Below are 22,011 nucleotides of genomic sequence, written 5' to 3'. Positions count from 1 at the left end.
CCAACTCACACATTTTATCAGAAAACGATGCTGTATATGCAGATGCCAAATATATACAAAATGTATATATAATACTTGTGTGAAACAGGCGAAGCGAGAGAGAGAGAGAGAGAGAGAGAGAGAGAGAGAGAGAGAGAGAGAGAGAGTTTGAAAGCTCCAAAACCATCAGATATGATGAGTAGGGGTGTCCACGGTTCGGTTAACCGAACCATGGCATTTTTTGTAAATCAAACCGGTGGTACTGGTTTTTCCAATTCTCCAAACCGAAACCGAACCGATACCACTGGTTAACTGGTCCACTGGTTTTGGTTTTTGATCGCTTCAGTTCTTTGGTTTTTTGGTTTTTTATATTTATAATATATATTATACAAATATATGTATATTATTATATAATAAATAATAAATGATATATAATATATTATAAATATTTGAAAAATATATAATACATATAATATATTTACAAATAGATCATTATAAATATATATAAATATATATTTATATATAATACGAAGTAAATATGTGACATATATTAAAAATATACATAAAAATATATATACTAGTCGGTTCAGTTAACCATCGATTTTTTATAGGTTAATCAAAAACTGAACCGATCCTTCGGTTTTTCAAAAATCCCAAACCGAAACCAAACCGGTCAGTTCAACTAACCGCATTTTGCACTTCGATTTTCTCGTTCGATTTGGTTTTTCGATTTTTTATGAACACCCCTAATGATGAGAGTATTCATTTTTGGATATGGGAAATGAAACATCAACTTTAAGCCTAATAGACCAGGCCCATTAGGGTCCAAATAAGTATTAAATAATTTTCCATGCGTCAATAGCCACGGAAACAATCAAGCGTGGATGGAAATGGAGCATTGATTTGCTATCTTGATCCACAGATCCAGTAACCGAAAGTCTTGGTCGCCATGACTCTTACATATGAACTACTAGTTCAATCAGCCAAATTTAAAAATTGAAAATCAAATTCCAAACGGTTCAGTAGCTTCTTGAACAACCCTTTTTTGATCCGTTATTTATGGATAGAATCCGCACTCCCTCAATTCTAGCAAATCGAGAGACGGAGACGGAGCTTCTTCAGGTGAAAATTTTGAATTTTCTTCTTCCATTCTCTCATCATCACCCGCTTCATCTTCCTTCTTCACTGTGTTTTCTTTCTTCCCTCTTTGATTCCCAAAATCAATAAACCGATATACTCAGTTCTTCTATGTTTCCTGGTCTCTTCTCCTCCACTAGCGACTAAAATAGGATTGTACCAAGAAAATAGATATGGGCCAGATCCAGTACTCCGAGAAATACTTCGATGACACTTGTGAATACAGGTATCGAAATTCCTCTCTCGGATCATGAAGAAATCGAATCCATTTTACGTTTTTCGCGATTTGATTGTGGTTGGTTATGCTCTAGGATTACAAAAATTTCTCCGATTGTGTCTTTTTTCAGGCATGTGGTTCTTCCTCCTGAAGTGGCCAAACTGCTGCCTAAGAATCGTCTTCTCTCTGAAGTAAGTAGAAACTAGAAACGAAGAATCAAATCTAATTGAAGACATGGTTCAATGAATTCACGGAAAGCATAAAATGAGTGTTGATTTGTATTTTGTTTATCAGAATGAATGGAGGGCGGTCGGGGTTCAGCAGAGTCGAGGGTGGGTTCACTACGCGATCCATCGTCCCGAGCCACACATCATGCTCTTTAGGAGGCCACTCAACTACCAACAGCAACAGGAGAACCAGGCTCAACAGCACTTGCTCGCCAAGTGAATGTTAAATTGTTAACCCAGAAAAGCTTCCCCCGGAGGAAGGAAGGAAAAAGAAGCCATTTCCCTTTCCCTGATTATACAGGATTCCCTGCGTTTAGTTTGGAATCTTTTCGTCTTGAAAAGACAAAGAAAAGAATTAGGATTTCTGATATGAGAGAATATGGTTGTTTTCATTGTAAGGTGGAGTAGGTTTCTTGTTGTCTTTCTCGACTTGGTTTGCAATGAAATTGTTATACTGCGTTTGCTTCATCTACTTCAATTGCTTAATCTGGATTGATTGATTAGTGAGGGATTAATTGGTCTTGGTTTTTCATTTGCTTTTATAACCTATGTTGCTTGGTTTATGGTGTTGGCTCTGATTTTGATGTATGCTGAAACATGGATCAGAATTCAGAAATTCAGAAGATTTATATTTATGGTGACAAAAATACAAAAATAAAATAAAAAAGAAATTCGGGGTTTAGTTTTTCTCCTTATTTTGAGTATGTTTTCTTCCCCTCACACCTAGCTATTATTTTAGAAAAAAACTGAAATTTCGAACTTTGTTTCTAAAATGCTTAAATGGTGGCTGTTGGGGATAAAACCTCATGTAAAAGTGTGCAAATTAACTATGGGATTTTTCTTCTTTTTTTTTTTTCTGGCTATAATTAACTATGAGAATTAAGAAATGAAAAGAAGAGATAAATAGAATGTGAGCAAAATCTCTCTCTTTTTTTGGTAATGATAATGAGAAAAATCTGGCGCATCTACTACTCTATGCAACAGGAAACGTGAATAAATATGAAAAGTAGACTAATGAAAAATAAGTAGACCCATGACATTGTTAAGGCCCTGTTTGAAAACACTTAAAAGAAATGCTTAAAAGAAGTACTTCTTTTAAGACATGAAATCACACATTAAGTGGTTTCAAGTACTTCTTTGACACTAGAAAACACCCATAAACACAAAGGTGTGTCAAAGACCCTAGGGTGATTTCTTGGGGAAAAATACTTTAACAATCAAGTTAATAGAGCGAAGAAGGAAAGATGAGCTGAAAAACTCGATGAAGACTATTCTGCCCCCGGCTCAATGCCACATGTTGGCTTCATCACCCATCACAAGTTTGATGAAAACTCTTCTCTTGCAAAGAGATGCTCAATGTATAAGAATGAAATACCAAAAGACTACACACCAAGACAAAAGATACTTATAGAGAAGCCAAAGAATAATAGAGTTGGGGGATTTACAATTTCTCTCTTTTCAGTCTTATCCATTAATTATTGATTCTGTAGATGGAAAAATGGTGTGGTACTTGCTTTGCTGGGCTTGGCTAATGCAATCGTAAACAAAATGTAGTGGAAAGCCCAAAACAAGAGTTCAATTCTTGTCAGCTACAACATTGGTTGGGTCACTGCTCACTAAAATAGGATAGAGTTGATTATGGCCTGATAAGAGAATACATTAGATCCAATTTCAACCTAGACATCCAGGATCAGGGATGCAACATAGGTCGGTTGGGATAGGAATTTTGTTAAATTTTCAATTGACCTAAATCTTAAGTTCCTAACCTAACCCTCAATATAGCTTCTGCTTTCACTAACATTAAGCCCAATATAGTTGAAATTCTTCAAATTGAGCAACCGGACTTGGAATCTATAAGATCTATGAATAATAAACCTAAAATTGGACCCTATTATTGATTGGCTTATCAAGTCTGGCCCGATTTTACCTAACATGCCTTTAAGCTATGTTTGGTTTGAAGGAAAATGCAGGGAAACCTTTACATTGTATAGGTTCCCTGTCTTTTCCTTCCTTTTCCAACCTTTTCCTTTAAACCAAACATAGTTTTAGTTGTAACTAATAAGTGCTTATATTATCACATGCCTGGTCTCCTTCCTAGCCAAGTGCAGCATTTTGATTGCACTCTTTGTTTCCACAAGTCAACCTAACTCCTTGAGCACTCTCTTTGGCTCTTGGACCAAATGGGCTCACCCCCAATTCACACACTAAGGCAAAGCTCACAAGTTTTAGAGACAGAAAACTCACAAAGGCTTAACTCAAAAGCATTCTTTATTAGCTCAAAGATAAGGGTGCAAGGCTCACTCTTGGATACCTTTATTACTCTATTGGAGGGACTCCTTCAATGCTCTTCTTGGATACTCTCCCTTAGATGCTTTTACAAAATGGAGGGGGTCATATTTGTAGGCACTTCCACCTCCTTTGGAGTGCAATCCTAACCCTCCCTTTTCCACCTCTTTGCAATAGTCATTGGATTGCACTTTATCTCCACCACACATTTTACACCTCCTCATATCAACCACACGTTCCACCTCCTCAAGTGGGACTTTTTAGACATCTTCCTATAATATTTCTTCGCTAGAAATTTACAAGGATAACCCTAAGATATTCTAGACTTTAGACTTCTCTACACAACTCTAGAATACTCTATATACATTACTAGAATACTCAAGATGGGTCTAGAAGACTACACTCGTGAAGACTCCATGCTCTCCAAGATGATTCTAGAAGCCTTTAGAATCCTCTAGACTTATCTAGAAGTCTATAGAAAGCCCATGAAACCTCCAACGTGTAGCTTCTTTGTAGTCTATTCAAACGGCCTTGATAACATACTTTGCATGTGACAATTTTTTTATGACGATGACGATAAATAATATGTTTCAAATATTTTTTACTCTTTTTTTTTTATATTTTTATGTCTAAAAATTATTCTTATTTTTCACTATTATTTTTATTTAATATAATGGATGCATAATAGTAGAGATGTGCCCAAATGTTTTCTACATTTTTGTTTTTTTATTATTTTATGTTTTCATCTTTTTAATTATTATTATTGTTTGATAAAAAAGTTGAATTGTTGACTGCCACCAAACAAGAAAACAACTTTATTTTCATATTGGTTAGATTTGTACCTTATTTCAATCATTAATGAAAATATTTATTGGTTGTTACACTTATTTTTTTTAACATAGTTAATGAATATAGGACTTGATGAAATAGTGTGAGTTAGTACCCTAAATATAATACTTAATGAGAGGGAGTTGAATGAGGAGAAATGTTGTATTTCAAATTACATTTTGTGCCTTCACAATAAAAGAGGGACCAAATTCATAACTAAGGGTATTTTAATCAATAATAGGATGCAATGAATGTTAATGGGAATTAATACCTTAAATATAAAACTTAATGAGAAGAATTTAAATGAGGAGAAAAGTGATTGTTCAAATTAAATTTTTGTCCTTACATTTAGAGAGGGACCAAATTAAAAAATTGGGATATTTTAGTTAAAGAAAATTTTCATACTTTAAACAGTTATGAAAATATGAAATTATAATAGGTAAAGTGGTAAACTATGAGAAGGGTGCAAGTTTAATGCTCAATTTGTAAAGTTTAAATTGCATTTGGCTCAGAAATTTGAGCCAAGTCAATGTGGAGTCTGGATCTGGTCCCAACAATCGGCCCCCCAACAGCCATTACAACTGTACATCAAGAACATATCTTGCTATGAAGGACAAGGCAGATATTCCCAATGCATGACTACACTGGATGTTGGGACTACATCCGAACTCATCCATGTGGGAGTTAATAACATTGGCAGGCACAGAATTGGCCTTATTATAAATTTGGGTTAGGTTGAAAGAAGTAAACCCAATTTCAATCCCATTATAATTGAGACTGAAATTGTGGGTACATAACTTATCCAATTAATATATTTTCATTCATGAAGAGACTTCCAATGCATAGTTGTAAGTGTTGTGAGGTGAGTGTTGATGGAGCGCGATCCGGCTGGTCTTAGCTATCCGCTGCCTTGCTTCCGAACGGGGTAGCATGGAACTTGAAACAGAGGAGATGGGAAAGCTTCGGGGGGAACCCGGTGTAGAGGCTCCGAAGCTCAAGTTAGAATCCTTCAAAAGCAAGGTAGTACCAGATAGCGCAAAGTTTGCATCCCTCCGTTGTCGGGGGGCAGGGGGCTCTTATAGTCACTTCGTGTATTCGTCCCGAGGCCCTTGTCAGATCGGGTATGATTACCCTTGTGCTTGTCAATTCGGCCGTCGTCCTTTCTGCTGAGACAGAACCGTCACTGCCTAACCGTCTAACTGGAGATGGCGACGTCAGTGGCAGTGGCAGGTGGCCGTTTAGAGTGCTGCTGCCAAACGTCAGATCCCAAGTCAGTCAGGCGTGGCGCCCTCGGGCACGGACTTCCCTAGTGTCAGGCATGGTACGACTTGTTTGGTTTTGGTGCCCAGAAGGTGATGCAAAGTGCTGAGCGAGGCGGTCTTGAGCTCGGAGGTATCTATAGGGCAGGTCAGTTTCGGCGAGGTGTATCCCGAACTGTTACAAGGTGGGTCAGTTCAGCGAAGTGTATCCCGAGCTGTTACAAGGTGGGTCAGTTCGGCGAAGTGTATCCCGAGCTGTTACATGGTGGGTCAGTTCGGCGAAGTGTATCCCAAGTTGTTACAAGGTGGCAGTTCGGCGAAGTCTATCCTGAGCTGTTACAAGGTGGCAGTTTTGGCGGTGTATCCCGAGCTGTTACAAGGTGGGTCAGTTCGGCGAATTGTATCCCAAGCTGTTACAAAGGTCAGTTCGGCGAAGTGTGTCCCCTTGTTCCCGCCTAGGCTTGGCCCCTTTTGCCGAGCTGTTGTTTCTGCCACATGTCACATAATAGAGAGGTCGGGCCAAATCTTCCTTCATCAATTGCCCCCCACTCCTTGCGCCGGGGGTCTTGCCATGGTGCGGGGAGTTTTCGCGAGGTAGATGGTGGATTTGTCCCGTCCTTCGAACCTTCACTGTTCGAGACGCTTTTGCTAGGGTTCTTTCGGTTTCTGAGAAGGTTGGAAACGTGCTTACTCAAGAACGCTGGTGGTTGTGACCGCGCGTTTTAAATTTCAAACCAATTCGCGCCGCTGGGACGTGACAGCGGGTCATTTCAAAAAGGCACGCCACTGCTGTACGTGCACGGTCGACTGTCAGGGAGATGTGCGGTGCGTCAGTTTCAAAAAGACGCATGTCGAAGCGACGTCGGTTTCAAAAAGACGCGCTGACGTTTCACTTTTTTCGGAAAGACGTGCGCCAATCACGTCTCGACCTTAAGGGTTGTGCAATCGATAAGAACGTGGGCCGTCGGATCGTCTTCGGTCTGCACGGTCGATTCTTGGTTACTGTAGATATAAATAGTGGGGGACCCCGGTTGTTGTCACTTCAGCGGTTTGTCTACTGAGTTCGCGTCCAACCCTTCAGCTCGCGTCCAAGTCTTTTCCAGCTCGCGTCAAGGCTGGTTATACAGTTCACGGTTCTTTGGTGTTTCTTCAAACCTTCCGGTGAGTACTTTCTTGAATTCGTCTTTTCCCCAATGTCTAGCTTTGATAGATCAGACGATTCTTCGAGTAGGGCCGATGTAGGTTCCACCAACCGAGCCGTGTCCCCCGACTGCCTCAGTGATCCTGAAGTGGAGTTTGAGGACTACGAACCAGTAGGTCGAGTCGCTTCGGGCAGTTTGGCGTCTACCTCCCGCCGAGGTCGGATGCTAGACCGGTTTGGCCCTTCGACCATGACGCCTGAGGGGCTTCAATCCATACTTCTATCTTACAATCTTCCTGGGGGGTACACATATTTTATTCCTTCGGGTAGCTTTCCTTGGGAACACGGTCCTGACAAGATCGTGATTTTTCGAGTGCAGCTTGCTGCAGGGTTGCGACTTCCTTTCCATCCCCTTCTCGTCGAAGTCATAAACCACTTCGGTGTCACCATTGGCCAGCTTCATCCGAACTCTATTCGGAACCTGGTGGGGACAATTTCCCTTTTTTGCGAGCAGAACTTTCCCTTAGACTTAGAGATATTCTCCTCTATCTTGATGCTCAAGAGACAGGTGGGTTCTCTTCCTGGGGGGAGACGGGCGTATTACCTCTCTCCTCGCCAGGGTTTCAAGCTTCTGCACGATCTTCCTAATAAGGTCCCGGCTTAGAAGCGGGACTACTTCGACGTGCGAAGTGCACAAGGATGGCCCTTTCAGACCGGGTGGGGTGAGGCCGCTCCCGATTTGGGCGTAACTCTTGATAAAGAGACGGTGAAGGGTCTCCGGCAATGGGCACAGCAAGGCTTAAAATGCCACAACTACTTAACGGAGGTCAAGCTTATTGCAGTCGGCCTGAGTTCGGGTAGGTTTCTAGCTATGCGGTTTCTTGCTTGCTTTGTTCTTTTCATTTTTTCTGATGTCGAACTCGTTTTTGCAGGTGTCATGGACACGGAGAGAACTCGTGGGGGGCGTTTGTTCCAAGGTATGAAGAGGAGGAAGCGGGTCGCCAAGCGAACTCGTACCGAGCTGCCCCTGGATGAGGAGCCCCAAGCCCCAGACCATACGCCAGAGGATCTGCCCAGGAAGCCCAAAGTGACTCCACCGTTGCACGAGACTGTCGGGGCGCCTTACGCTGAAACCACTCATACGGGCGCTCCTGCGTACTCAAGTGCTCCTGCTCACTCCGGGTCTGCTCATACGCGGGCTGGGCCCTCAGGCTCAGGAGCTCAAGGGGAGTTTAGGAGCGTGTTGACGCCAAACTACGCTCTTCAGAAGAGTAGGGACACTACTTTCCCCGAGGAGGTCGCGGCGTGGACCGATCTTCCCTTGAATCAGGTCGCTTGCCGCGCCGTAACACATGCCATGGTGGTAAGTTAGATTCTGTCTTCCTTATTTATTCTGTTGCTTCTACTGTCATTTGCTCACTTGTTTCTTTTGGTAGGTGAATTCTTCGATTCATGCCTTGGCGGCCCAAGTGGAGAGGAGCTCGCGATAGGTGCGAGCTGCTGAGGTTTCCGCTCATGCTACTGAAGAAGCCTTCCGTGCTGCAGAGGCAAATACCCGGGCTGCTGAGGCGGCTGCTTATGTTGCTGAAGAGGCTGCTCGCGTCGCGATGGCCAGACAGGCGAGGTCTCAGCGTGACGCCGAGGCCATGGGGGTAGTTGTCAAGCATATGGCGGACTTGAAGTTGGATTTGCAGCATCAAGTCGAGTATCTTCAGGAGGACATCAGGGAGAGAACACAGATTTTTTCCCAAGGCATTGAAGTCGCCAAGAAGAAGGCAGTTGAAAACTACATTGCCTCCCCGCGTTTTGACGATCTGATGGTGGACTCTTACAGGAGGGGGTTCAAGTTGAGCCGGTGGATGATCCGGAGTACATACCCCGACCTCGATGTAAGTTCCATAACCACTTTGCGTATAACTCAGGAGATGGCCAATGCTGCCGATGGCGAGCCGGACTCTGAAGGAGAGGCAGGGCCTTCGGGTGTTGTTGAAGTGCCTTCCGATGGCGAAGAAGTGGTTCCGGGCATGTAAAATTTTTTTTTTGCCAATGTACTGTTTCTTGCAATGGAGTGTCTTTTTCCCCTTGCTCATCTTCCCCGAGCTGTTTCTTTGCCGAGTTTTTAAATTTCTGTGGTCTTTTATGCCGTGAACTGATTTTTTGCCTGATTTCGTCCACTTTGCTAGGTGGATTATAGGTAGTATCGCCTCAAGTTCACGATGTTCCACGTTCGGGGTACTCGTTTGCCTTCCAAGGTTTCGAGTTCGTATGCGCCCCCGAGCGCTGATTTTACTTTATAGGGCCCTTCCCAATTAGGTCCAAGCTTGCCGATGCCGGGTTCGGGCACCATAATCTTATGGAGGACCAGGTCGCCGACTCGGAAGCTTCGTTGCTTTACTCTGCTATTGTAGTAGCGAGCTACCTGCTGCTGGTATGCCGTTGTTCGGATGTGCACGAGGTCCCTTACCTCGTCCAGTAGGTCAAGGTTGGTGCGTAACTCGTCTCCGTTTGTCCGATCGTCGTATGTTTCTAATCACAACGTTGGTATTTCGATTTCCGCCGGGATCACTGCTTCAGTGCCGTAGGTGAGGTTGAAGGGGGTTTCTCCCGTGGCTGCTTTTTCGGTTGTTCGGTGAGCCCATAAGACACTTGGTAGCTCTTCGGCCCACAATCCCTTATCTCGATCCAGACGTGCTTTCAGTCCGCGCAGGATGGCTCTGTTCATTACTTCTGTCTGACCGTTTGCCTGCGGGTGCGCGACTGTCGTGAAATTTTGCCGAATCCCCATGTTCTGGCACCACTCTTGGAACTTGATATCCTCGAACTGTTTGCCGTTGTCGGAGATTAGAACCCGAGGTAACCCGAACCAACATACTATGTTCTTCCAAAAGAAGTTCTGTATGTTTCGAGCCGTGACAGTTGCCAGAGGTTCGGCTTCTATCCACTTCGTAAAATAATCTACCGCAACAACTAAGAATTTTCTTCCGCCTGTTGTTGGTGGGAATGGCCCTAGGAGGTCGATGCCCCATTGTGCAAAGGGCCACGGGCTGGCGAGGTATTTGAGTTCGGAGGTAGGTTGATGGTGGATGTTAGCGTGCTTCTGACACTTGTCGCATTTTCTGACAAGCTTGACAGCTTCTGCCTTCATCGTTGGCCAGTAGTATCCTTGTCGAAGTGCCTTTTGGGCGAGTGCTCTGCCCCCCAAGTGTCCGCCGCACAGGCCTTCATGAGTGTCGCGGAGTACGAACTCGGCTTCGGTAGGTCGCAGGCACCGCAAATAGGGGAGCGTGTACGACCGTCGGTATAACCGTTCGTCTATTATGACGTATTTGGCCGCCTGGCGCTGCACCCTCTTGGCCGCATTGCGTTCTGCAGGGAGGGTTCCGTCTATCAGGAAGCTTGCGAGTGGATCGATCCAACTCGGCTCTGCTTCTAAGACGGGAGCGACCTCCTCTGTCCCCCCGAGAATACTAGGCTGAGGTAAGTCCTCTATGTACACAGTTCTCATATTGTTGTGACTCGTACTGGCTAACCGGGACAGGGCGTCGGCCTCAGTGTTTTCTGACATCGGGATTTGCCTGATGATGTGTGACCGGAAGTTGAGCAGGGCTTCTTTTACTTTGGCTAAATATGCGATCATGGAGAGATCGTGTGCTTCGTATTCGCCGGTAACTTGGTTTACCACGAGCTGAGAATCGCTGCAGATGACCAAGTGTTTTGCCTTAACCTTTCGCGCTAGGTCCAGCCCGGCGATCAGTGCTTCGTACTCTGCCTCATTGTTGGATTCCGCGAACTCAAAGCGTAGTGCGTATTCTACTTTTGTGTCGCTCGGGCCGCACAAGACTATTCCAGCTCCGCTGCCTTGCCGGTTCGAGGAACCATCCACGTGAAGGATCCAGGGCTCCTCATCCCAATTCGCTCTTCGCCTGACCAGGAGAGATGCCACACTGGCTGCTACTTCACGGGGTTCGGACTCTATGGGCTCAGGAGCTCCGGGTTCGTTGCAACTGGGGACCTCGGGCTCGACTTGTGGGGCTTTGTGGCTGAAAGTGCACTCGGCAATAAAATCTGCCAAAGCTTGGGCCTTGATAGCGGTTCTCGGTTTGTACTGGAGGTCGTACTCGCTGAGTTCGATGGCCCATTTCGTCAATCGACCGGAGACTTTGTGTTTGAGTAAAACTTGTCTAAGAGGTTTGTCAGTTAGGACGATGACGGTGTGAGCCTGGAAGTACGGGCGGAGTTTACGAGCTGCTATTATTAGGGCGTATGCTAGTTTTTCTATCTCCGGGTACCTTGCCTCTGCTCCCTGTAAAATTTTACTAACATAATATATGGGTCATTGGACCCGGTCTATTTCCTTTATTAGTACCGAACTGACCGCCTCGTCGCTCGCCGAGAGGTACAGTTCTAAGACCACGCCCACCTCGGGCCGGGCTAAGGTTGGCACACTAGCGAGGTAAACTTTTAGTTCGTCGAACGTGAGCTGGCAGTCCTGGGTCCACTCGAACCCTTTGCCTTTGATTGCCTTGAAGAAGGGTAGGCAGCGGTCTGCTGATTTGGACAAGAAGCGGCTTAGAGCGGCTATGCGGCCGTTTAGCCTCTGAACCTCTTTTACTTTCCGAGGTGGTTTCATATCTAGAATGGCTTTTATTTTGTCTTGGTTGGCCTCAATACAACGTCGATTGACAATGTAGCCTAGGAACTTGCCCGAGGTGACGCCAAAGACACACTTGTTGGGATTCAACTTCATGCTAAACTGACGCAGGATTTGGAAAACAGAATCTAAGTCTTGTACTAACTCTTGTGAAAACTGAGTCTTGACGACCATGTCGTCTACATAGCACTCTATCTTCGTACCAATCAGGGGCCGAAATAGCCTATTTACAAGTCTTTGGAAAGTTGCCCTGGCATTTTTTAGTCCAAAGGGCATGACTTTGTAGCAATACAGGGTGAACTCGGTTATGAAGCTGGTTTTTTCCTCATCGGATGGGTCCATCCTAACTTGGTTGTAGCCCGAGTAGGCGTCCAGGAAGCTTAGCAACTCGTTTCCCGAGGTCGCGTCCACTAGGCGGTCAATTCTGGGGAGGGGGAAGCAATCTTTCGGGCAAGCTCGGTTCAGGTCGGTATAGTCGACGCACATGCGTCACTTGCCGCTTGCCTTTTTTACCAACACCGGGTTGGCCACCCAGCTCGGGTAGTGGACTTCCCTTATGAAGTTTGCTGCGAGGAGCTTCTCGACCTCCTCGTCGACCGCTCTCCAGCGTTCTGGGGCTAAGTTGCGTTTCTTCTGTCTAACAGGTCTGACAGTTCGGCTCGTAGGGGGTCTTCGATGGAAGCTCCGATGCTTAGTGTGCAAGCTGGGTCCATAGCTGAAGTCGGGATTGCGACTGTTTCCTCCTTGGGCGAAGCTCGCACCTCACCTTGCTCCGTCGGCCGCTCCAGTTCGAGGTCGTCGGTCGCCTTGGTTTTTCCCTTCAGGGCGGCAACGTAGCACTTGCGGGACTCGAGCTGGTTGCCCCGCACTACCCCTATACCGAAGTCCGTAGGGAACTTCATGGCCAAATAGTAGGTGGAGACCGCCGCCCGTAGGATATGTGTGATCAGCCGCCCTATTATGGCATTGTATGGGGAGGGGGTCGCGACTACCAGGAAATCATGGTTGAGTCTGACCGCACAAGGCCATGTGCCGACTTCCACAGGGACAGTTACTTTTCCGAGGGGCCTGACTTCCTCTCCGCTAAAACCTACCAGGGGAGTGTTCGCGGGCTTCAGTTCGCTCCTCTGTAACTGCAGCAGGTCAAATGCTGATTTGAAGAGGATGTCCGCTGAGCTGCCCGAATCTACGAGTACGCGCCTGACCTCGAAGTCGCTGATCCTTAGCTTAATGACAAGCGCGTCATCATGGGGGTAGTGGACTCCTCGCGCGTCGTCCTCCGTGAAAAAGATTGGTTCTTCGGTCTTTGGTCTCTTTGGGGGGTTCCGTTCTTCGAGAGCCGCTTCGCGAACTGAAGTCCGGGCTGTTTCCGAGGTACACCCCGCTACCATCGAACCTCCCACTATTACATGGATGGTTCCCCGAACTGGCCTCTCTTCCGGAGGCTGCTTCTGCAACGGTTCGGCAGGTCTGTTGCTAGACTCGGGGGGCATCCTTTTTGTGCTCCCTTTGCCGACATGCTTTATTGTTATTGCTGTGCTGTACAAAGTTTCTCAAGTATCCGCGACGGATGAGTCCCTCTATCTCGTCCCGGAGGTTATTACACTGTTCGGTGCTATGACCATGGTCTCTATGGAAACTACAATACAAATTCTTGTTTCTCTCGTTCGGATTTCCTTTTAGGCGAGGTGGCCACTTGACGTACGGAGCGTCTTTGACCGTCATTAAATCTCTGTCCGCCTCGCGTTTAACGGCGTGTAGTCCATCCAAACTGCTAAGGGGGCCCGGAAGGACTGGTTCGGCTTCGGCTCCCGGGTTGGGTTTTTTCTATTCACCGGGTTGGAGAGCTCGCCTTTTCTCTTTCTTTTCTCGTTCCCGCCTTCGGTTCGTTGGTTGATTTCTTCCTCTGTCCTCATGAACTTATCCGCGAGTTTGAGGAATTCGGCCACGGTCGCGGGCTGATTGGCCACCATGTGCCATTTGAACTCTTTGTGCGTCACCCCTCTTTTGGCTTCCGTGAGCTGCACTGCGGGGTCTAACCGCGGTATTTGCAAGCATGCTTCATTGAACCACTTGATGTAGCCCCGAATAGATTCTCCTTCTCTTTGGACCACTCCGAAGATGCTTTCCTCTGTTCTGGGGCACCGTTGGTTGGTGACGAAGTGTGTGGTGAAGACTTGCACGAACTGGGCCCAGCACTTTATCGACCCGGGGGCCAGGTTCCTGTACCAAGTGCGGGCTACCCCCCTGAGGGTGGTGGTAAAGGCCACGCACATGCACGATTCGCTAGCCCTGGCGATGTGCATTTGCGACTGAAAGGCATCAACGTGGTCGTTGGGGTCGAAGGACCCGTCGTACTTGTCTAGAGGTGGGAGCTTGAAGTCTCTGGGTAAGGGGACCTCCAGGAGTTCCGATGCGAAGGGGGAAGGAACGGAGAGAGCCGGGGCAGCCCCTACCTCATCCGAGCTCGTGTCTTTGCCTCTGAATTCCGACAAGGCGCGGGTGGTGGTTTGGCGACTTCGCCGTTGAGCGGGCCTTGTGCTGGCGCTGCTGACCTCCGTGTTACCGAGCTCGATGGGCCCGGAGTGCTGGTAGTCCGCCGCCAGGGCGCTGAATCGATTTTCGGTGAGCGGGAGCTCGGGCTTGGAGCGCCGGGGTGCCGACCTCGCGGGCGAGGTTCCCGACCCGCCTGCGGGTTGCGAGGCGGGGATGACATTTTTCTCTCTTTGACCTGGGGACGAGGCCTGGCTGTTGGGGTGGTTTTGGGGCCGGGAGGCCTTCGCCTGGCGGGGGCGCCCATCCTGCGGGGAGGCCTTGACCGGCCTCGGAGCGGGGTGGCGAGGTGGAAGTAGTGGTTGGTTCAGTGGCAGTTGGGGGAACTGCTGTTGATAGTGATACTGGGAGATGTTGTGCAGCACTTGGTGCTGGTGAAGCTGGTGTTGCTGGAACTGTTGCATTTGGGCTTGCATTGCCCGCATGCACTGCATCAGGTCCTCCAATCGGTTTTGGCTAGCTGCCAGGGGGACGACAATTGGTTCAGTGAAGGTTGTCTCAATGGGGAGAGGAAAGGGGACGCTTGTGGTAGGAGGGTTTACGGGTGCCACTGCTTGTGGCGTGTTCAAGATGGGGATCCCATCTGCCGAAAGGGGGATGGTGAACTATCCAACGCACACTACGGGGACATGAAGTTGCTCCCCGGTGGCGTTTGTCTCCGTGCCACGTCCGGTGTTGCTGGAGGAGGCCATGAGTGTTGGGTTTTTTGAAGAAAAAAGGGGGTATCGAAGTTTGGAGGGAGGATTTTTGAAGCGTTTCCCACAGACAGCGCCAATTGATGGAGCGCGATCCGACTGGTCTTAGCTATGCCTTGCTTCCGAACGGGGTAGCAGGGAACTTGAAACGGAGGAGATGGGAAAGCTTCGGGGGGAACCCGGTGTAGAGGCTCCGAAGCTCAAGTTAGAATCCTTCAAAAGCAAGGTAGTACCAGATAGCGCAAAGTTTGCATCCCTCCGTTGTCGGGGGGCAGGGGGCTCTTATAGTCACTTCGTGTACTCGTCCCGAGGCCCTTGTCAGATCGGGTATGATTACCCTTGTGCTTGTCAATTCGGTCGTCGTCCTTTCTGCTGAGACAGAACCGTCACTGCTTAACCGTCTAACTAGAGATGGCGGCGTCAGTGGTGGTGGCAGGTGGCCGTTTAGAGTGCTACTGCCAAACGTCAGATCCCAAGTCAGTCAGGCGTGGCGCCCTCGGGCACGAACTTCCCTAGTGTCAGGCATGGTACGACTTGTTTGGCTTTGGTGCCTAGAAGGTGATGCAAAGTGCTGAGCGAGGTGGTCTTGAGCTCGGAGGTATCTATAGGGCAGGTCAGTTTCGGTGAGGTGTATCCCGAACTGTTACAAGGTGGGTCAGTTCAGCGAAGTGTATCCCGAGCTGTTACAAGGTGGGTCAGTTCGGCGAAATGTATCCCGAACTGTTACAAGGTGGGTCAGTTCGGCGAAGTGTATCCCGAGCCGTTACAAGGTGGAAGTTCGGCGAAGTTTATCCCGAGCTGTTACAAGTTGGGTCAGTTCGGCGAAGTGTATCCCGAACTGTTACAAGGTGGGTCAGTTCGGCGAAGTGTGTCCCCTTGTTCCCGCCTAGGATTGGCCCCTTTTGCCGAGCTGTTGTTTCTGCCACGTGTCACATAATAGAGAGGTCGGGCCAAATCTTCCTTCATCAAGTGTAAAGAGTAAATTCAAATTCTAACAATCCACACTAAAATTCAGACCTAGAGCCTGTTATAGGGTAAGATCAGTTTGGCATGTATGCCATTTTATTTCGGGGTCTCACTTGATGATTTCAACTCCCATGAAATGAGAGGATGAGTTTTTTTTTCCAAATTTTCATATTCTATGAATTTCACATGCTAATATAACCCAAAAATAACTTCAAATTCAAACCCTTTCTTGTGATCTCATCATTGCCCTTACACTTTCATTTGGGTGAATTATAGATAAGCATCATGCACTTTAGGGTAGTGATAGATAGGTACCCTAAACTTTCAAATGTGACACTTGAGTACCTTGAACTCCTAGAAATAGACATTGTGGTCCAGTGCCGTTAATCCACTTTATGGTGTAGAATAAAATTACCAAATGCCTGCACATACATACGTAAATACATACATACATACCTATATATATAGAGAGAGAGAGAAAGAGAGAGAGAGACAAAAATAAGAAAAATCAAACCTAAGAATGTAGCTCCTCTAATTTGTAGATTGATCCACATTTTCTATAGTTCAAACCTGAGAATGAAATCTAAGAATAAAAATAAGAATTTCAAAATAAACCAGGTTTGGAGGTCAGGATACTCAAGTAGTACCTGTCACTACCCCAAAGTACAAGGTCCCTATATGTAATTTACCCAATGAAAAATCAAACATGAAAATGAAACCCTTTTTCTTTGTTGATTTATCTACATTTGTTGTAATTCAAGCCTAAGAATGAAAAATAGGGAGAAAGGGTTTACAATTTAGAGTTCCATACACTAATAGAAGGGCAATATGGTTTAAAAAATACAAAAGAGGACAATATATAATGTCATCACGGTTCAACCCCAATTGAACCTCTGACCCGTGAACCTCTCCCTTTTACAGGTCGATGCCCAGGTTAGACTGTTTATTTCTGGGAATTCAAGCTACTCAGGTATTGTATTTGAACGTTCAAAATACCTATCTATCACTACCCCCAAAGTACAGGATAGTTATCTATAATTTACCCTTTTTTTAAAGAAACCCGTAGATAAATCCAGTCAAGTTAGCTCAAAGGAAACGGCCCTTACAAAAGTAAAAACAAGAAAATGAGGTACGACTGACCATTATGAGTTCTATCCAGAGGCCATGCCTTTCTTAGCTACAACAAGAGCAGCATATTAGCTGTCCTAGGATTTTACGCGAGAGAGGTGTTGAAGTTACTTCGATCAACTAAGGTGGTTTGAAGCTGCCACGGTGGATCAAAGTAATCCCCCAACAGGAACTTAACAATACATTTGGCATCACATTCAATTACTGTAGATGAAAGCTAACTCATCAGCCAGCAAAGAGCAGACATGCAAGAAAAGCTCTGCAGCATCAACATTTAATTCTCCCCATAGCCGCTTTAACATTGCTAACTGCAGCATCAACATTTAATTCTCCCCATAAGAGGTTTACACCAAGACTGAGTGTGTTTGGGTTAGCACTCAATGCCAATAGAAGCATTAGCCTTAGAAATAACACTGGTGGGATTGAATGAAACACCATCAAAGATCAACTCATTACATGCAAGCCATAGATGCTGGATGTAAGAACAGCCCAAAATAGCTCTTCGTAAAAGGAAAAAAAAAGGAAATCCCACACACACATGCAACAACGAATTCACATCTGCACCCCACAGCATATCTCAACCGTGTATTGGGAACATCTCCCACTGACAACCTTGGGAGATTGTTCCCATGTGAGGCGTTTGAGGAGCGCCCTTTGTGGGGTGCAAATGTGATCTCTACAACACAACCAAACAGAATACTGAATGATAAATATATAGTCTAGAGTCTCACACCATTGGGAGCAAGTAGAGCTACGGCAGTGGGAACTTTATTGGTGTAACTGTGTAGCCGATTTCTTAGCAAGACAAAAAATGTTCGGTTGAAGGGAAATAGTGTAATTCCCCCAACTTTTGCTGTAATTAATGTTTCTGACTTTTTCCTTGATTCAATAAATTCAAAATAAAGGGAAAATCTATGATGTGGAAAGACATGGTACCCAAGAGTTTGTAACCAATTAAAACCCATCCATGAATTTTGATAAATTCTACCTGAAAGTCATATCCTCCAATCGAAAGGATTTTATCCTTTGGCCCACCAATGGAACTGTCATATGAGCATATCTAAGACTATTGGGAGGATGCACATAGGAACCATCTACAAGATTACAGAGGCTGCATATATCTGTATTTGAGTTTGAAACCCGGATTGCATGGACCCACACCCCAATTCAATCTTTTTAAAATCTGTGTAATAATATTTATGCGCATATGTTTGTATAATATTACCAATATGTTTCATTAACATGGTTGAAACATTATATTTTCATTTAATGCTCTAGCTCAAGTTTCATGGACTTTTTTTTAACTCATCTTGTGAGTAGTATACAACATCTAATTCATTTTTAGTTCATTTATTAGCAAGTACTATTCTGATATTTTTAATTTAAGTTATTAGTGATGTGCTGAAACAGATGAGTGGAAAATCTAAAAAGATAAGGTCAGAAGAAACCAAGGAACAGCGCCACTAACTAATAAAATGATAGAAAGTAGACTACAATGGATCGGTTATGTGCATAGAAAACCATCTACAGCGTCCATGAAAAGTAATCAAGTTGAAGTGGCTAAAAGAGCTAGAGGCAGACCAAAAGGGACATGGGTCACAGTAAGAAATGACTAAAGCACTCATAACTTAACAAAGGATATGCCATTAAATAGAATGGATTGACAAAGTCCCTTACGATTGGGATAATGCTTAGATGATGATGACAGAATGCAAAAGATAAAATTCAATTCAAATCGAAATATTAATAGCACCAGATCTAAATCTAGGTAACACCTGATTTGTTTACACCTCCGAGAGCACATAGGTAACTATCATATGCTTGAAACTTTATACCAAGTTTTCCAGACAAAGTGCCTTAATGGTGTTTTATCTCTGCTAAAACTGATTGTTAGGGGGAGTCCAAATTGATGCTTCATATCAAGTTTTCCTGTCAAAAAAATGTTAAACGGACAGTTTCTTAGTTCTTGGCATATTTTGCAGATGTAAAAGAGAATCCCTCAGGCTATGTTTGGTTTGAAGGAAAAGGTTTCAACTTTCGACGAAATTCACACCCAATTCAGTTGAGGAGGTTGCTCTACCAAAAGGACACATTTTATTTGAGATATTACGTACTGAAGAAAAAAAACTGATCCATCGGATACATGTTATATCTACTCTTACTTTGTTGTGGTATGCTGGATTTTCATAAATTTACCGTCCTCAATAAATAAAATGGTAATACAAAGGGTGTTTCAGATGATGACTTTGCCTAATCCATGATGATTCCAACTTCCAAGTCCCCAATTTTTCAAATCCAAGCAGAAATCAGGTTGAGTAGGCTTGCGTTAGACCACCACAAAGCTGAGTTTCACATAAAGTTGGATTTAATCATCATGATCACAGAACAAGCATAAAAACAAGAAGCAAATCTGTCCTCATTTCCATGGTGGGGAGGAAAGAGAAGAGTAGAATGAATAGAGAGATAAATAATGGGGATAGGAAAATAAATGGATTAGATGTTTCATATGGTAGCCTGAAATGTGAGGTCAAGGCAGGTATCTGCATTTTATGGTTAAGATTAGGGATTGACAGTTTTAAAGAAATTCATGCACTGATGACTGATCAATGACCAAAGGCATCAGTGTTTATAACAGCTTCTTCATATATGTACAAGATGCACCAGATGTCCTCTTTAATCATATTTTGTACAATTTTTATTCAAAAAAATGACAAAATTTTGAGGGGTCTTGAAGCACAAAAGGGAGGAACTGCTTACATTGTCAAATGTCAATTACATTTTACATATGCACATACAGATTGATTGATGATAAAAGGAATGACAAGGGATTGTAGGTTGGGGGGATTTAATTTGATTTTTATTTTTTAAAAGCCAACAAAGCTAGTTTCCATCCATCAAAATTCAGTGTTTTAGTACAAGTCCTCGTTTAAATGGCTAATGAGAAAATCTGGAATAGAATTCTAGGTAACATTACCATTGAGCAAATTTAATTCCAGGAATCAAGACAAAAAGAATTCAGAATCCAAATTTCCCCTGATCCCATCACAGCCCTTGAGTTTTGACCAACTATTTATTCACCTCCAAAACCGTATCATTAAGATTTTAACCCATATGTTAAGACTTTAGATGGTAAAAGTTTGGAAATGAGATTAAAAAAGAACAAAGAAATATAGAAAGGAATACGAAAATCCTTTTGGAGATAGATACTAAAAATCTCCTGGAGTAACCAATCTATGATGGGCCAAACATTCAACATTGAGAGTATTTCTATAGTTTAATTAGTTGTACTCCCTCCTTTTCCAAGCCAGTGGGCTGTGCAACATGCACTTGTTTCGTCTAAACATGACTCGAACGAGGAACTCTATAAAATCCTATCAGTCGTAAAATCCAAGTCCAATTTATGCAAACCTTTAAACCCACGATCATATTTTTCGATTAAGATTTCTATTATAAGATCAAGTGGTATCCTAAAATTTATTCCGAGAACACTGAGGCTCATTCGAATTCCAATTCTAAGAATTCTGGAAAGACAAGTTACACCAGAACCAGATAAAAAAAAAAAAGCTCGTAACTACTATCAAGATGTCAAAATTTCAGTCTAGTTTACTCACTGAATATAAGAAACTAAGAAAAACTGGGGAAAAGCTACAACACTAATAAATAGATTAGCAATCAGATGAACCGCACGCTCCTAATGGGAATAACAGAAAAGGCTATGTTTCCATGTACAATAAAGCGGATAAAAGACATTTCAAGATAGACTATACCAAAATACAAACTTGCCCAATTTCACTGGTCGATACATCACTCGGGCGAAGAAGAGACAATAGCCTCCAAAATCCGCTTACTGTGCAGCCTAATTAACTCAGCTCGCTTAGCCAGAACTTCAGCTTCTGCTATCTGCTGCAACCGCCACTCCTCGTTCATACGCTTCACAAGCGACACGTCCACACACCGCAAACCTTCTCTCACCATTGCGTTCCCGGGCAGGCGAAGCATCTCTTCAACCACATATGGAAATTTCCTCAAGCTTACTTTAGTATCCTGAACGGTTTCCCCATTTTTGGTCTGCTCATCATTCCCGACGGTCAGTCCCTTTTCAGCCGGTTCTTCAGCCACCACTGCTTCTCCATTTTCAATTGGCGTAGTAAGAACTTTTCTTTTCGGCTTCTCCTTCCCCTTTTTTAGGGTTTTCAATTTCGCCTTCTCTTTACGAGTAACCTCTCTTGGTAGCTCCTCCTCCTCCTCCTCCTCTTCCTCCTCCTCCTCCTCCCCCTCCGCAGAATATTCTGCATGTTCCTGCTCCTTCTCCGGTTCCTCGCCCCAGATCCTGTGAGAAATCTCAAAAAGGTCCCTCTCATGAGGGGTCTTGATGAATGACATGTTCTCCACTTGTTTACTGTACTTCAGTCGCAACTTACGGAGCTTGTCGATCAGCTGAGTCCGGCTAAATTCAGAACTCAGGGAGTCCTTAACGCGATCGAACAGTATAGTGGCCACGGATGCAGGAGATTCAGAGGCTTTAGCCGTCTTGCTGATTTCGAGGAAGGCTTTAAGGAGTTGGATCTCATCCTCTTCGGAGAAGACCCGTTTGAACGGGATGCTCTTCCTCTCCTCTGGTGACGCTATTCCCGACGGTTTTGACGAGCTCTTCCGTCGCTTCTCGGCGGGATCCTTGCTGGGAGAGTATTTCTTCCGCTTTGACGTCGGTGTCTCAGAAGGGCTCGACATCAGAGAGAGAGAGAGAGACGGGGAGGGGGAGGAAGGGTTAGGGGAGAGAGATTCTGAATTTTGAATTTAAGAAGACTTTTTTAACACCAGAGTTGTTTTAAGTTTTGGGCTGGTTAGGCTACACAGCTCCTGGTGCGTACTGCGCATTGTGCGCAGAGTAAATGTAATATTCCTGGCAGGTAGATTAAACGATTCTAACCGTTTGATCTATAT

General features: G+C 44.8%; 2 protein-coding genes across 3 annotated transcripts; one reads left to right on the top strand and one right to left on the bottom strand.

Annotated features, from left to right (window-relative positions):
- The first annotated feature begins 749 nt into the window (after positions 1–749).
- Positions 750–2,032, top strand: LOC148870971 (cyclin-dependent kinases regulatory subunit 1-like). 2 transcript variants are annotated; one of them, XM_088970542.1, is made up of 4 exons: positions 750–1,101; positions 1,257–1,342; positions 1,464–1,524; positions 1,628–2,032. In XM_088970542.1, the coding sequence occupies exons 2-4, from the start codon at positions 1,290–1,292 to the stop codon at positions 1,778–1,780; spliced, it is 267 nt and encodes an 88-aa protein (XP_088826668.1). In that variant the 5' UTR covers positions 750–1,101; positions 1,257–1,289; the 3' UTR covers positions 1,781–2,032. The 2 variants fall into 2 exon arrangements, with proteins under 2 accessions (XP_088826668.1, XP_088826667.1); XM_088970541.1 differs by having other exon boundaries at positions 841–1,342.
- An 18,590-nt stretch (positions 2,033–20,622) lies between these two features.
- LOC148870970 (uncharacterized) lies at positions 20,623–21,922 on the bottom strand. The gene has a single exon (XM_088970540.1). The coding sequence runs from the start codon at positions 21,796–21,798 to the stop codon at positions 20,872–20,874; it is 927 nt and encodes a 308-aa protein (XP_088826666.1). The 5' UTR covers positions 21,799–21,922; the 3' UTR covers positions 20,623–20,871.
- Positions 21,923–22,011: the final 89 nt, after the last annotated feature.

The sequence above is a fragment of the Nelumbo lutea genome, chromosome 2 (assembly GCF_056320005.1).
Source record: "Nelumbo lutea isolate HS-2025 chromosome 2, American lotus-T2T, whole genome shotgun sequence".
NCBI lineage: Eukaryota > Viridiplantae > Streptophyta > Magnoliopsida > Proteales > Nelumbonaceae > Nelumbo > Nelumbo lutea.
Note: the sequence above shows the minus strand (reverse complement) of the source record. Positions and strands in the feature narration are given on the sequence as shown.